Genomic DNA, 15,576 nt, shown 5'->3' on the forward strand with positions numbered 1-15,576 from the left:
CTTCAGTCACACGCTAAATACATGTAAAGTTGGTAAGCAGAGGTAATGACACGATGAGATGCAGGTGTGCCAGGGAGGAACAGGTGGGCTGCTTCAAAGACATCCCTCATCTCCTCAATGCGCTGGTATGATACATAAAGCTAGTGTTGTGAAGTAGATTTTGGGGTAGGATTTTACATAATGTCTGCGAATGCAGCACTAACATCCACACCTTCCCAGCTGATAATTAGCAACCTTATAAGAAACAGCTGCGCTTCACTACCACACAGAGGCATTTGGCAGTCTTTTCCCATCCAAGGTGGCTGAGAGCGTTAGGCAGCTAAGCACTGCAGATCTCCTCAGGAAAGCTGCTCATTTTAGTATTGCCCTTTAGATAGTGGATTGTGCTGTACTGCTGGGGCCCGTTCTTCGTACGTCGCTTACTACATCCAAGATCAAATGACACATCCAAGACCAAATCATCGCGCTAACCGTGAGCTCACTAATCCGGTTCTCCGAACACACCTGCTGTTGACGATTAGTACAGCTGGATGAAGTAATGTGAGATCACTGGGTGTCGTAAAAGGGGCTACGCATCGATAGTAGAAACATTGATCGGCAACCCTCTGATTGGTCGGCGAAAATGTCGAAGGAGCGCGCTCGGTAATTTTCGGCAGCAGAGCAAGAACTCTTGAGTGAGGGATTTCAGGAGTTCCAGAGTTTAATCAGAACCCGAGGGAACACTGCAAAGGCTGCAAAAGCAAGGAGAGAGGGCTGGCAGAAAGTTGCTGACAAATTAAACGCGTAAGTAATTAAACATATTACATGACACCATATCATATTATATCATATCAAATCATATCCTCCTACACATTAGAGCCACAACAGGACCCACCAGAACATGGGAACAAGTAAAAGTGAAATACAAGAACATTCTACAGAATGGTAATATCTATCACTCATATTGCTGTCAGTCTCTTGAAAAGACACCCTGAAACAATCCCTGTGTTTGTGTATAACAGCAACCAAGAAAAGGGCAGAGCAACAAAAGACAGGTGGTGGTCCTGCACCCCCTCGTCACACCCCGGCAGAGGAGCTGGCCCTAAGGTTGAATGCCACCAGACCCATTGTTGAGGGCATCCCTGGGGGCAGCTCTTCCACAGACCAGAAGCCGGGGTGCAGTAGCAGCAGCACCTACATAACTGGTGAATGGGCTCATGATTCAAAAAATTTGATTGTTGCCTTAATGAAAATGCTATTCGTACTTTGACATTCATTGGCATTGTGGGTTTTCTTTGTGTGCAGTGTTACATGACACTCCATCACTTTTACCTGTTCCCATGGAAGGGGTGACTGGAGCATGCATAGTAAGTTGGGAGATTATTTTTATATATAGATATAGATATATATAGATAGATAGATATATCTGTCCCCACCCAATTGTACAGACCAATAGGCTGTACCACATCCCTTTGTAACACCATTGTGTTTCCATTGCACAGGACAGTGACGCAACCCTGTCAGATGACTGTGGTTTGGAGGAAGACCCTGTGAGTACATGCATGAATTGGCCTGAATTGCCATCTACTTGTGCACTGCCATGTGTGTCTGACTGCAGTATGATTTGCAGGCCAAGAGGCCGGCAGAGAGGCCTGCTGATACAGAGGTGGGCAGTGTTGTGATTAATTTTACTGCCTATATGACATGTATTTTCCCGTTAAATGTTGTCACTACAATTGAAACAGGGTGACATTCGTCTGCTCTACAAGAGAAGTCTCCAGCAAAAAATGGAGTATACTGAGCTGAAGAAACAAAAGCTCCTAGGTGAACTCGAACTTCAAGCTCTAATGAGGCAGAAACTTCAACTGGCATTCGAGTTGCTTCAAAAGGAACTTCAGAGTAAGTAAGAATACACTTTCATACGGAGCACTATTGGTGACCTTGCGTGACACAGTATATATGATTTGTTTTTCCAGGCAACTGATGACTGGCTTGTGTGTGATGAGACAGACAAAGATGCTCAAATAAACGTCAATAGAAAATATGTTATGTCATGATTTAATTATTCAAAATAGTGTTGCACAATTCTGTCCCGTGCAGCTCTGCCACTAGGTTGGTCCAAGTGCACTGGCTGGAGGTCATCATCAGGCTGCACCTCCACCATGGGAGTCCTCTCTTTTCTGATGGTGGCAATGTTGTGCAGTACGGCACATGCAACAATAATGTCACATGCCCTGTCAGGTGCAACCCTCAGGCGTTTCAGACACTGAAATCGTTCCTTCATTTGCCCAAAGGTCATTTCAATGCGTGCCCTTGTCCTGGCTAGAGCTGCATTGTAGTGGGTTTGTGGCCCAGGGTTGGGGTCAGGGAACGGTGTCATGAAGTACTGCCTGCATGCATAACCCCTGTCTCCGAGGAGAATCCCATCGTAGGCCCCTGTGTAATGGAGAAATGCTGTTATGTTAGGCCCGAAATGAGTGTGAAATATCAGAATAAGCCTCTTTTTCTTACCACGCTCGAATAATGTGCATAACCCTGACTCTCTGAAGATCCTTGAGTCATGCACTGATCCGGGCCATTTAGCTTCCACATTTGTGATATGGCACAGAGTCACACACCATCTGGGAGATTACATTATATGTGAACACACTCCTCGCATTATATATTGCCATCTGGAATGTTAGTATTACTCACCTGCACATTTATACTGTGGACCCCCTTTCAATTGACAAAATCCCCTTCATTGGGGCCTGGGGGGGCCTTGATCGCAATGTGTGTGCAGTCTATGGTACCAATCACATTCGGGAAGCCTGCGGACAATCGAGCTACAGTTACCGACATAGGTCATGATTGCATCACATTCACTATCGAATTTACTGTACCTGCAATGGCAAAAAAGCCCTGTTTGACAACCTGTGGTCTTAAGTGGCTTGGAAAAACCACAAACGCACCCAGGAAATGCTTGAGTGCCAGGTACACTTTGCGAATGGCCCGGCAGACAGCACTTTTGCCAACGTTCTCTGCGTCTCCAACAGCGTACAGAAACGTGCCACTCGCAAAGTACCGCAAGGCAATGCACACAGTTTGTGCAGTTGTTAATGCCCGACTACGGTGAGTGGTACTCTTAACATGGGGATCCAGCAAGTTGGTTAGGTAGATGATACCCTCACGGGAAAATCGGTATCTCTCTATGAGCACACTGTCGTGCTGAGCTAAAGGATCCTGTCTATCCCGCAATATACGTTGGATTCTGAAAACTCTCCTTATCACTCTTGCACCTTCCGCAATGGGTGGCTCGCGTACAAACGGACAGGACATGGCTGCGACAGACTTCCCACTTCCACCTTCGCTTTTATAGCCGTGGTCTCCCATCTTGATTACGCGGTGTAATTTGCTGTTACTACTCTGACATATGAGTTGCATCTGGCGTGATCACCTACATGACATAGCGTGATTAATAGTGCATTTCCCTTTTTTAGGAAATGACCTGTGTGACATCAATAACAGTATCAAGTGCTGCATTATCTTTAGTTACATTGATGATGTCTATTTCTGGTGAAACAGTGGTCGGATATCGCTGTTGCTTTCGTATACATGAGGCGGACATACCTGAGTGGCCGCGATCTAATCCTGTTTACATAAAGTAAGCCTGCTCCCAAGCAGGTTTACGCTTACGGCTCTGTTGCTATGACAGCAAGTCCCGGATGAGCTTCGGGGAACCGAACGATCCAGGATCACGCGAAATCGTCAACAATCAAATCCAGCTAACCTACTTAGCGACGTACGAAGAACGGGCCCCAGATGTCTTGTGCTCTTTTGTTTTGTTTTGTTGTGGCCTGTTGTCATCTTACAAACGTTTATGGACTGGCCTTGACTGACTCATGGTTTTATAAAGAACTGTAACTTAGGGTGTATTTGTTTTATGTATATCTCTTTTACTAATTTGTTTAACGTTTTATGGTTGTTGTTTTATTGCTTTAGTGGAGGTGCGGCCGCTTGTTGAGGGGCTAGGCACCTGAGGTGGAATCCCCTCCCCGATGCATGACAGTGTACACACCGGGCATAGGTAGCTTGCACCATTTAGATTTCAGTGTGAGTGACAGTGAGGTTTGCAGTGGAACTACATGGTGAGTAATTGGTGGCACCCTTGGGTACTCCTCTCTGTAGGGCCGGTCTCCACCGCTTTGTTTAGTTATTTTATCAAGTTGGTGTTTTACTCGGGTGGCAGCGAGCCTTTTTCCTTTTAATCATTGTTTGTTAATAAAGTGTTTTAATAAACTGTCTTGCAGACTCAGCCCTGCTACCTGAAGAACATCTCTGATTTTACAGTTCTATGCTTTTAGTAGTTTTTCTTAATAAATTCTGCCTCACCTCTGCTGTTAATAATGAGCCTGTGGGCTTTGGTAGCTAGTGTAATATCTACATTGGCTATAAAAATCTTTCCTGGGGTGTAACTCTGTCCCCAGGTGGCGTTGTCAACATCCCTTAGTCACCGTCCCTGGTTATCCCTCCTTCGCGCCACCACACTAGCAAGCAGGTGCCTTAAACATGACTTCTAATGGTCAGCAGGGGGCGACTCCTATGGTTATAAAAATAAATTTACAGTCCTTTCACTCTGTGGGGAAACAGCCCTCGACTCACTCGCTTTGTGACCTCATCATCATTTCCTGATGAGCTCAGTTTTTGTTTCAAGTTTTAATGAATAAAATACGAAGTTCATTTTGTGAAATATGAGTATTGTACAAGTCCGGAGGATAAACCAGGGTATAGCAACTTAGCTAACAACATGAGAATTGCAAGTCTGAGCTTGCAGTGTCCTTTGGTTCCTCTGTCAGATCCAGCCGTCTTTCATTGTATTCACTTTCAAAATGGCAATGGCAATTAACGGATGTCATGGATAAAGTAAGCAAACACAGTATTGTCAATGGAGAAATGTCTGAAATTCTCTTTCAGATTCTGGGTTCTGTGTGGGCTCTAATGTGAATGTCTATGTATGGAGACAACAGATTTGTGATTTTCATCAGTTCATCACAGTTAATTGCTGTGACACGAACATCACAAAGCGACTGCATGTAACTGCCAACCTGATTCTGCCTTACTGCCTCTTTATCGCTGTGTTGCCGTGCAAAAGTGACGGAGAAAGCGCCTGTCTGCGAGTAACTGTAAACCCTGTCTTTGAAGCAACCGTTTCAGAGGCAACAAGACTGGAAGGTCATTGCACATGCTCACAAACATTTGGGTTTCTCCAACCTCTGTTTTCTCAGATGTGACTGCAGCATAAGCTTGAATGAGCGAATGCCTAATTTGCATGAACTGCCTAATTTGAAGTCAAGCTACATCTATCTGGCAGTATACTTTGTAAGAGTGCATCATATTTTTTAATAGCTAACTGTATTTTTATATGTAAATCTACTCATATAAAGTAAGTAATAAAGCCCCAGTACACCTGCCAACAAAGACACTGCATGAATGAATGAATGTTTATACAGAAATGAAAATGTTTTTTTAAGAATATTTGAACTCTCAGCAGATTTCATGTGATTTTGCTGTTAGCAGCCAGCTTGGCAGATGAAACGTTCATGCTGTTGTCCTCCGACCGCTGCAGCTTGAAAACGAATTCTTCCCCTGCAGACTTATGTAACTTAATGCAGAGTAATCATTTCCAATTCAGTACCTTCACCACATAAATCATTAGTTACTCTCCTTCCAGCCAGACTGAGCTTTTCAGACCATGTTTGAGCTGCCGCACGATGAATCACTTCTCCGTCCGAACGCTTCTTTTCTTGGAGATCTCGACGAACCAATTCATTGTGCCCTTTGGTCAAATGTTCTCAGCAAACACGAAAGCTCTGATTTTATAAGGAAATCATAAATGTTTCATTTGATCTCAAAGCCGAAGACAGCCGTAGAGCGCCTCGCATCACTGTGACATAAACATAAAGTAATAAGACTTTGCTGTGGTTACTGCGTAAGGGTCAGCCAAGTGTTAATGTGTGCAACACTTAATGCAAAGTGGTTTACTTGCTGGAAAACATTATACCCAGCTCTTTAGTGACTGAAGAGCTGCCAAAACAAATAATACGTCTGTGCTTGTCCTACTTTAATCTGATTCATCAGCACATTTTCACGTTATGAGTTTGATTAAGACGTTGCAGAACACATGAGTCATCTTCTTTAATCAGTCATTAGGAGGATTTTATTTGCCGTTTTGCATTTACTGTTTTTTCCCCCAATAATAAATGCTAAATTATATTTTAAGTGAGTGGTGAGCTCTTTAGATTTGAGGTTTTCTATTTTCCACTAATTTAAAGTAACACTTAACATTTATCTTTAATTTATTTTGACCGCCTGAAGAGCTCCAGTGTTATTATTATGTTATAGTGATGTGTCAGTCGCGAACGAAATGGCTCTTAGAGGCGGGTCTTTGACGTGAACCACGCGAGCCGGCTCCTTATCGCGAGCTGTGGGGTTTTTTTTCTTTCTCTCACCCTCTCTCGCACTTTTTTTTTCCGCTTCACTCAGCATGCGAGCGTTGTGCTTTGCGCTGAGCAGAGGGGGGAGGGGCGGTAGTTACACTCGCACTAGCACGGGAACAGAGCGGGAGGGAGAGAGAGAGAAAGAGAGTCAGGGACAACAACGTCACATTAGAAATGTATAGTAATCATCCACAACTATTTTCAGTTGCAGATGCTAAAGGATTCAGAAAGTTTATTCATGCAGGCGCATATGACAGAGAATATGCATCTTCTTTTTGTTTTCATATTGTAATTTATATTTAATTGTGTTGTGGTTTGCAGTGTTTTGTGTTGTTTCACTTTAAATTGGTTTAAATGGAAAAAGCTGAAAATTTAAATAGTTAAAAGTTGAACTGTGACTAGTTGGTTGTTGTATTATATGATTTATTTATTACATTTTATGTGGAGTGACTAAATAAAAGTATATTTACGGTGGCCCCTACAGACAAAGCACGTACAAACTCCAAAACACGTAAAAACTCAAAACACGTACAAAACACAACAGAAGTGCTCCAGGATGCTAGGCGCAGTGTTGAGCTTTAGTTACCTAGTAGCTACACAAGCCAGCAAGTACCAACGACATGATTTGGTGTAAATGAACATTTTTTTTTATTATTTGAATATATATGAGTGCTTGTGTATAAATACACAAACCATACACATATGCTTTCAATTGTGTAATTTAAGTGATCTAGGTAGCTCTGTTTTGGAAGTTCAGTTAACTCTAGGAATGTGTTTTGGAGTTTGTATGTGCTTTGTCTCTAGGGGCCACCACATATATTTATATATAAACATATATAAATAAAACCACTTTTTTTTACATTAGTAATTCATTTTGTGCATAATTTTATATTATTTTTAATAATAAATTAACGCAACAAAACAACCTGAAGAGCCGGTTCGGAGCCGAAAGAGCCGGCTCTTTTTAGTGAGCCGAACCGAAAGAGCCGGTTCTCTAAAAAGAGCCGGAAATCCCATCACTATTATGTTGTAGGATTAGTCTAAAATGTGGCTTTCTGTTTCTTTTCCTTTTCTCTTGCACAAATCTGGATATATAAAATAAGAAAAACCGCAGTGTGTATGTGGATGATTTCAAATGTACATCTCTTTATTGGTCAAATAAATGTGTTTATTGATATATTTAAAAATATATAGTTTTACATTTTAATTTCAAGATAATGTTTAAGTTGGATGTCAGTGAATCACTCTTGGTAGTTTTCCTTCACTTCCTTTTGGTAGAAGAAAATCTATCCTGAGAATATCTGGAGATTCCCAGGTAGGAGAGGAATGCTGCCCATATATTGGCAGCAGAAAATTGATGCATTGTCATCCCTTTTCAAATACTAATAAATGAACCACTGAAAGGTTTCCAAACTATAGATCCAAGTTCTACATTTAAATTGAAAAGAGCTTATTTATTTTTATTTTCACGGATGCTGGGAGGTGCTGCCGATGGACTGATTGGTGAATTTTTTTTCCCCAGTCAGTTTATGATCTATGGCTAAGAAGAAGAGTAATCAGATTTATGTCAAGCTAACAAAAACTCCATTCAGACAGGATGATGTGTTGCCAGATATAGTGAGCCAAATGTCATTTTGATTTACAACTCCTAATTGGTCAGTGTGAAGCTGAAGAAACCCAGAAAACCACTTTTGATTTAGACCAAACAAAATAAACCATAGATCAGACTGAGAGAGTCATCAGACTGTTGGTCAGATCCAGGTCACGCAGGAACTACCCGGCGCTCTGTTAGCCAACTCCAGCAGCCAGCAGACACTGGCTACAACACAAGCTTGACAACAAAGAGGGTGTCTGAGGTTACAAATTTACCCCTAAGCATGAAGCCAAATGTGACAGCTCCGTAGCACTGTGATTTACATTTCCTGCAGCAGGACCAAAGCCCTGTGAAGATTAAGCCAATTATCCTGCTGATCATACTTATACATTCTTTTTGCAAAAATGTTGAAAGCCTGTTGAGCCTTTACTCATAAAATCTTTCTGGCTCATTGTTGGCCTCAAACTACAATCAGAACAACCTGTTTTCAGGAGCAAATGTTCCAAAGGTCAAGTCTATGAGGGGAAATTGATCAGTTCTGCAAACCCCACCTTGAAAGTTACTCGACCTTTAGAAAGCATTTCACTGCGAGGCCAAAAGGTTTCTAGAAACCACATTTTGAGGACTCGCCCAAGATGTCGGTGTTCTGCTTGCTGCAGTGTTGCTTGTTTGGAGCCAGAGGTGCTTTGAGCTAATGCTAGCTAGTTGAGCTCTAAGTTCTGGTTTCACCGTGAGGTGCCCAGGACACCAGTGACCCTCTGAAGCCATATGTCGCCAGTAGGATTGTCAGGTCTTCTGATCAGAGTTTATTGTCCTTCCCCAAATATAGACAACACTAGAGGTGGTAGAGCCTTTATAATAGTTGCCCTCTTTGTGTGGAAAACACCAGCCCTCAGCTGAAGCTCATCTTTTTAAACAGGCATTTTTTTTGTACTCAGTCTTTTTCTCCATTTTTTGCCCCTTGTGATTTTATCTTGTAAGGGGCTTTTTAAGTAAAACGTACTTACTCCCTCATCAAGCCACATCCAGAAACTGTACTTCTCCAAAACACAAGGTTGGATAGCTGCTAACTAGAGCTAAATATCAGGCAAATAAAACTGTAGAATTTCACACTGCATAACTGAAGCACAGATTTCTTGGAGAGGCTGCTGCTTGGAATGCTGCACGAAGATAAATGACAAGTGTGAGTTGTCCTCTGCGTCCTCATCACCAGACTGTAGGCTCACACATGTATAACAACTTTCTTAGCTTTGACCTCATCCTCTCGGGGGGCCACTACATGGACCTCAGCCTGTTGAATGTGCATTCACACTGCAAAGCAAGCTTTAAAAAGAAGAAGAAGGGAGAAAAAAAGCAGCTGGATTTACAGACAACATGAGCATATAATTATACACCAAGGCTATTTTGCTTGGAATTTCACTTTGAAACAATAACGGGTTATAATAAAAATGGCTTTGAGTGCATTTATGTGCTCGAAAGTGAGACTGTCACCTTTTAAATCTCGGTGAATGCAAAGATTTGTTGTTGTTGTTGTTGGTTGTGGTGTAACTTATCTTTCTCAGAATGTCAGGCTACATTAATCTGAGCAGAATAACTGGATCCCCCCCCCCACACACACACACAATTTGACAGCTACAAAGCAAAATATACAATGAGCATCACGTCTGCCTGCTTGTGTGAAACCTCCACTGATTCCATATTTCCCTCATTAGTCTGAAACGTTTCGAGCCAGGTCCATCTGCCTCCCATTAACGGTGACAGCCAGAGAGGCTCTGTGCTCAAACGGCCTCGGTGTACGCAGCTCATGTGAAAGCCTCTATAAAAAGTTTCCCGTTGATACCTTTGTGTCATGGAAAGTTGCAAATTTTGAGAGGGGTGGGGGCGGGCGTTGAGTTGTTTTTTAGCTAAGGCAATCCTGCCACCTACTGGTGGAGATGGGAACAATGGAAGCATTTTTTCTGTGTGCATATTTTTGACTGACAGTTATATATGTACAAAACTATCCATGCATTACACTTCTTCATATATGATTTCATTATAAAGCATGAATGTGTCTGTGTCCTGCCAGAGCTTCTCATTTTGTACATGAACCGCCCCACCAGTGCTGCAAGGCTAATAGAACGTTTTGTGTAAATACAGAAATACAGTCTTGAGTCACTGCTCAAAAATAAAAAAAAATTAAAAATCCCTTTCAACCACTCAGATGGTGGTGTGTGTGCTCCTCAAACTCGGGTCCTCTACCAGAGGTGTGGGCGTTTGAGGGTTCTGCATAGTGGATCTTAATGGTTCCTCATGGTGCACGCTTCTGGACAGAGACCTCTGATTTTGTGCCTGGAATCTGCTGCAGTGCAGGATCATCCTGACAGAGGGCAAAAGAAAAGACAGTTAAAGAGCTTTGAATGTACCACAGGAACTGTTCCTAAAGACTGCTCGAAGAAAAGGGGAAAAGAGACTTAATTACTTAGGGACAAACGTTTAAAGCATTTTTTAAGTTTAGTCTCTGTGTAGTTTTTGTGTCCCATGTGACTACTGAAATGACATTTACGGCTCTCACTCTCTATTGACCCAAAGCCTGCTCAAAATAACTGCTCAGTAACTGCCCTGGTGGTTCAAAGATGGCTTTTATCACTTTTACATTAAGACTGAGGGTATGTGTGGGAATAGTCTTATATGTGAAGGGCTGTGATAGGGAGGTCTTGGGCCCAATATGCATGACTCTGAACTTGGACTCAGAAAAGTGAGTCTTTATTTTAGCTGAACTAAAATTAAAGAGTCCACAGTGATTCAGAGAAAACACAAACCAAGGGGTACACTCATCGAAAGAAACGGGAACACAAAGCAGGAAACCATACAGCACAGCAGAACGAAGAACTACATGACAGAGAAAAGAAGCAAACTGAGGACTAAAGTACATATCAAGGTAAGGGCAAAGCAGAGCACCTGAGAAACACAGCTGAACACAATCCAAGTAATGAACCGAGGAAAGCAAACCTCAGCATCACGCACGAGATGAGACACGATTAAAATAAAAGAGAAAATAACATAAGACCAGAACAGAAATGGAAACACACAGAGACAAGACTGACTAAATACAGAGATGAGACCGGGACCAACTGGACACAAAAGCAATACTCCAAAGTGCTCTGAAATAATACCATACTGAAAAAAAGAAACAATATAAAACTAGAACCCAAAAATAAATTATAAACCCACAAAACTCAAACCACTGGGTCAATGGCCCATGACAGGTTGATGCTTTGAGGAGAATTTGTTGGTAATGAAGCACTGAAAGAATAAAGACACAATCACAGCACAATCACTCATTCTTTTGTATATGAACGCTGTCAGGAAGCTAATCAGGCACAGCGTAGAGATACATAAGAAGCCACTGAAGAAAACAAGTGAAGTGTGCACTGAGTCCAGAGGAGAGCTTCAGTTAGGCAGAAAGTGAAAACATCTGATTATAGCAGAGACGGATTTTAATAAAAATTCTACGTTTTTTTCCCCCACTGCGCTGATGGTAAAGGTTATAAACAAGTGAGGGGGTTTGAGTGTCCTCCTTGATTGATTTAATGGGTTTTGGCATGAGCTAAAGAGAACTTACTTCAAATTTCAGGGTAATTTGAAGCATTTTGAGAGTCAACTCAAAAGATCTGTTGCTTTTTATCATGCAAAACTCAACAAGCTCAAATGAAATCTCGCCACATTTCTGTTCAGGAACTGAAGCTCCCCTGAGGATGCGAGTGCAATGTAAGATTTTTGTCCAATAGAAACAACTTTTCTGCTCCAACCTCCGCCACTGATTGAACCCAGATGTCTCCAATGTCAGAATGATGGACTGACTCGTCTCTTCTTTGTCCTAAAATATGGTAGCGCTGGTGCTGTGCAATCGTGAAGCTCCCACACTGAGAATGAGCTCTGCAGCGCACGTGTTGATTGAACGTAGTGTTCTTGCTGTGCAGGCAGATGATGCACTGGTGGGGTCGGTGTTTGGAGGAAACATGTTCCCTCTGTGGTCGTGTTTATATCCCGACAGGATCTGATACACCGTGTCATGGCTGATTAATATGCAGGCCGTTCCAGCAGAACAGTTTTCATTTGTGTTTGTGGTTCAAACTTTCTACTTTCCACAGAGAAAGTGTGACTTTCACACCTTGCTTTTCCAACTAGGAAATTTTTGCTTTATCATGACAGCACAGATTCTGACAGGGAATACTGCTTGAACATACAAGGAATGTGCCATCCTGTTTTCAGGCCAGCTGTTTGCAGGGATTACCAAGTCGTTCCGTTGGGCTTCCCCTTTACTTTATAATATCTCAAAGATCGCTGGACTGCTGCTAAACTTTGGAAGGACATTCAGAGACCCTTTCACACTCCTTACACGGTTAGTTAAGAGAGAGATGCAGACTCACTGACAACCAAAGCCTTTCATCAGTTGCACTTCTGTCATCCTCACCTGGAAGATTAAAAAAATATTTTCCATTTCATATGTGTTTATAATAAAAGCTTTTCTAAGCATTTTCCACTCCCACTTAGTAAACATGGTGTTCACTCTTAGTAAACATGGTGTTGGAACAGACTCTGTATCTTCCCACGTGAAAATAGACTGCAAAAGCAAAGCCGTAAACACACAGATGTTGGCCTTGTTTGTACGTCCAATAGACACCCAATCAGACGTCTCCTCCAAGCGAGAAATATACACTAGTTTGGCCACGCAGTGTCCACGTAATATTACTGGACCCCATTTTTGACTCTCAAACAGCACTTTAGAAATCATTTTATTTTATTCATTTTTTCATAGTGAACTTTGTTTTCTTGGACTGATGTAAACATAACCTCTCTGCGCTCTGACGTCAGCATTATAACCCCACGGTGTGGTCCGATCAGTGTCTCGATGAGTTTGACCTTCTGGGGCTTTTTTCACTTGTCACTTTGAATAATGTTTACTTTGTGTTCAGAGTTTATGTTATAATTTTGAAGATTGAGAAATGCCCTGATCACGTCTAACTCTCAAGTGACCGCTATGGTGCACCCTGAGTGGAGGTTAGCTGTAATGAGGCCATGAAAAGGCAGATATTATCGATCCCAGCTGCTTCTCGTGTGCACACGTGGGTCAAATATTTCCAGCCTGCCTCGCTGTCGGAGCGCTCATCATCGGCGGGGCTTTAAACTTTATAGAGGCTTTGTCGTTAATGTTTATGCCTCGGTCACTTTGATTGTCGCACAGATTTATGGTGCTGCCGTGGCATCGTACCTACTTTAGTGTGTAGATTTATGAAAGGCCTCAGAGTGCTGCTCAACCTCCTGCTTCAGTTTGTCTCATCGCAGACACGTTTAATGCCCGCAGAATAAATTTAAATGTAATGTTTCATTTTCCGTCATTTATAATCTTTTAGTGGTGGGGAAACGGCAAGCCGCTCAAAAAACTCAAGTGATCAAAGAGCTTAAACTGTGAGGATGAAGTTTTTGCTTAGATGACGATAAGAACATGTTTCTGCTGCAGTTAAGTTCATGCAGGTGGAGGGAGTCAAACACATTTTTGTGACCTATGACAGCTGGGATAGTCTCCAGCTCCCCCACCCATGGATTCCTGCCTTGCATTTGAGTTTTTGTGTTTTTTTACTAAATATTCTTACTCTTGGTCATTAGTGTTCACCTGGCTGCTTGTCTTCTCTGTTCTTTTCTTTCACGTTCTTTGTGTCTCAGGGATTTTTGCCTTTCTCTTCCCTCTTTTCATTATTGGTCTCACCCTCGTTAGTTTCCTGGGTCCAGTCAGATTTCTCAAAGGCTGCTATCCTTTATCCTATAGCCTTTTCATGTCCCTAAATACACATCCCTGTATCAGTCTGATCCACCAGCAATGAGCTGAGGAATGAGGGAAGCGCAAGAGGAGAGTGGAGTTGAGGCAGCAGCATCTAATAAATTAGAGATCAAGGTGAATACAGGTGTTAGAGCCCAAATACTGCAGTTTTTTCTGATCTCAGATATAAAAGCGCTCATTACTTTCTGTTTATGGTCACTTTTAATTAAATCCACAATATGCACAATGTCAAGGATATTTTACCTTCACACTGCTTGTTTTCTATGAACCCACACTTTGTGCTTCAGGCTCTGTGCTCACTCTTTAAAACATGAATATTCTTTTGACTCTTCTTCTGCACAAAATAATCAGCTGAGCACATCAACTTCAGTCAAACACATTATCAGATCTGAGCTGGTAAATAACATAAAGTATAAAAGCAAAATGAAACACTGGTGTTGCCACAAAGCCAAGAGAGCAACGCAGGAGAAAAATCACATCTTGTGAATTCGTGAGTTTATACTTTTATTTGAGCGATTGATGCTTCTTTATAACATAAATCATAAAGGAGGTGTGGGAATAACCTCACTGATTCGCTCACTGAATATTTTCCATGATAAATACCATACATGTAACCTGTACTCGATTACTGCAGTTCCAGCAGTGTACAGTCTTGGCAGTAGATTAGGACCAGGTGTGAAAACATTTATAGAATATCTTCATCACCAGCTAAATACATACTCAATAAATTGCCAGGACATGCACTTTGTGCTGCAGATAGTAAAATACCCCTGAGCACTTATATCACACTTACAGATTGTAAGTAACAGAATCAGTGAAATGTGGAGCCAATTTAAACCAAACTCTGAAGTTAGCCTCCTGCAGAGCAGTTTGTAAGTTCATAGGAGTTCAATTGAAAGAGCGCGACCTTGGTGACAGTGAAAACTCTGACTTTTTGAGCACGCCTCTGAACCTGAATGATCTCTGTTTGGACCAAAACATGTTCCTGTATAAGCTTTTAATGGGGGACTTCACCTCAAAATCATATTTAAATGTTTGCTTCTACAGACAAAAGAAACGCCCAGCTGCTAACATTATTGTGAACCAAGTGTTTTTCATATCCTGTCACACGCACCAGCTTTCTTTCACAGGTACATGCACGCTTCTTCAGCACAGCTGAAGTCGGTGAGTGTAGGGGAGTTTTAAATGAGGACACAAAGGGAAGAAAACCTGCAACGGAAATCAAAATTTATCAGTCACGTTTATTTTTGGACAGTACAAAGAAGAGTCCTGTGACTTTCTGCATCTCTAACACAGTTTTCTATTTTAGTCAGAAACAAAATAAGAACCCCACAACCTTGAACCGAGCCTGACAGATTTATATGTGCAGCTTTTTGTTTAGACATGTTTACAATTCAAAGATGATGAAGAGGAGGAGCAGTATGGGCAGAAAACCACTCAGACTGAAGTGGACACTGTTCCTGTTTGATGCATTGAAGATGGCTTCGTCGGGAATGAAGTCGCCGTTTACGTTGCACTGACTGCAGCTGTCCCCGCAGAGTGAGCAGGAAGATATGCTGCTCCTCCACTGCGACGTGTATGCCCTCGCCATCCTCCGCCCTGCAGGAGGACGTGAAGGTTTAGAGATCAACGGTTTCAGTTTCTGCCTTTGTGTTTCTGCTGTTTCTTTTTAATGATTAAAGATGGAGGATGTTTGAGACGGGAAG

The 15,576-nt window shown here is 42.1% G+C and overlaps 1 protein-coding gene and 1 long non-coding RNA gene across 6 annotated transcripts in view; one reads left to right on the forward strand and one right to left on the reverse strand.

Annotated features, from left to right (window-relative positions):
- The first annotated feature begins 287 nt into the window (after positions 1 to 287).
- Positions 288 to 2,226, forward strand: LOC143412793 (uncharacterized). 2 transcript variants are annotated; one of them, XR_013093331.1, is made up of 7 exons: positions 288 to 783; positions 857 to 1,184; positions 1,285 to 1,346; positions 1,482 to 1,529; positions 1,610 to 1,645; positions 1,725 to 1,878; positions 1,956 to 2,226. It is a non-coding gene; the product is annotated as an uncharacterized LOC143412793 (long non-coding RNA). The 2 variants fall into 2 exon arrangements; XR_013093330.1 differs by having other exon boundaries at positions 857 to 924; positions 1,002 to 1,184; positions 1,725 to 2,226.
- A 12,865-nt stretch (positions 2,227 to 15,091) lies between these two features.
- cd109 (CD109 molecule) overlaps positions 15,092 to 15,576 on the reverse strand; it is a 46,626-nt gene continuing 46,141 nt past the window's right edge. For all 4 annotated transcript variants that reach the window (XM_076874179.1, XM_076874178.1, XM_004561125.3 and 1 more), the window contains one exon: positions 15,092 to 15,469. In XM_076874179.1, the coding sequence (XP_076730294.1) occupies positions 15,258 to 15,469 (212 nt within the window). In that variant the 3' untranslated portion in view covers positions 15,092 to 15,257. The remainder of the gene's footprint in view (positions 15,470 to 15,576) is intronic.

The sequence above is a fragment of the Maylandia zebra genome, linkage group LG15 (assembly GCF_041146795.1).
Source record: "Maylandia zebra isolate NMK-2024a linkage group LG15, Mzebra_GT3a, whole genome shotgun sequence".
Lineage (NCBI taxonomy): Eukaryota > Metazoa > Chordata > Actinopteri > Cichliformes > Cichlidae > Maylandia > Maylandia zebra.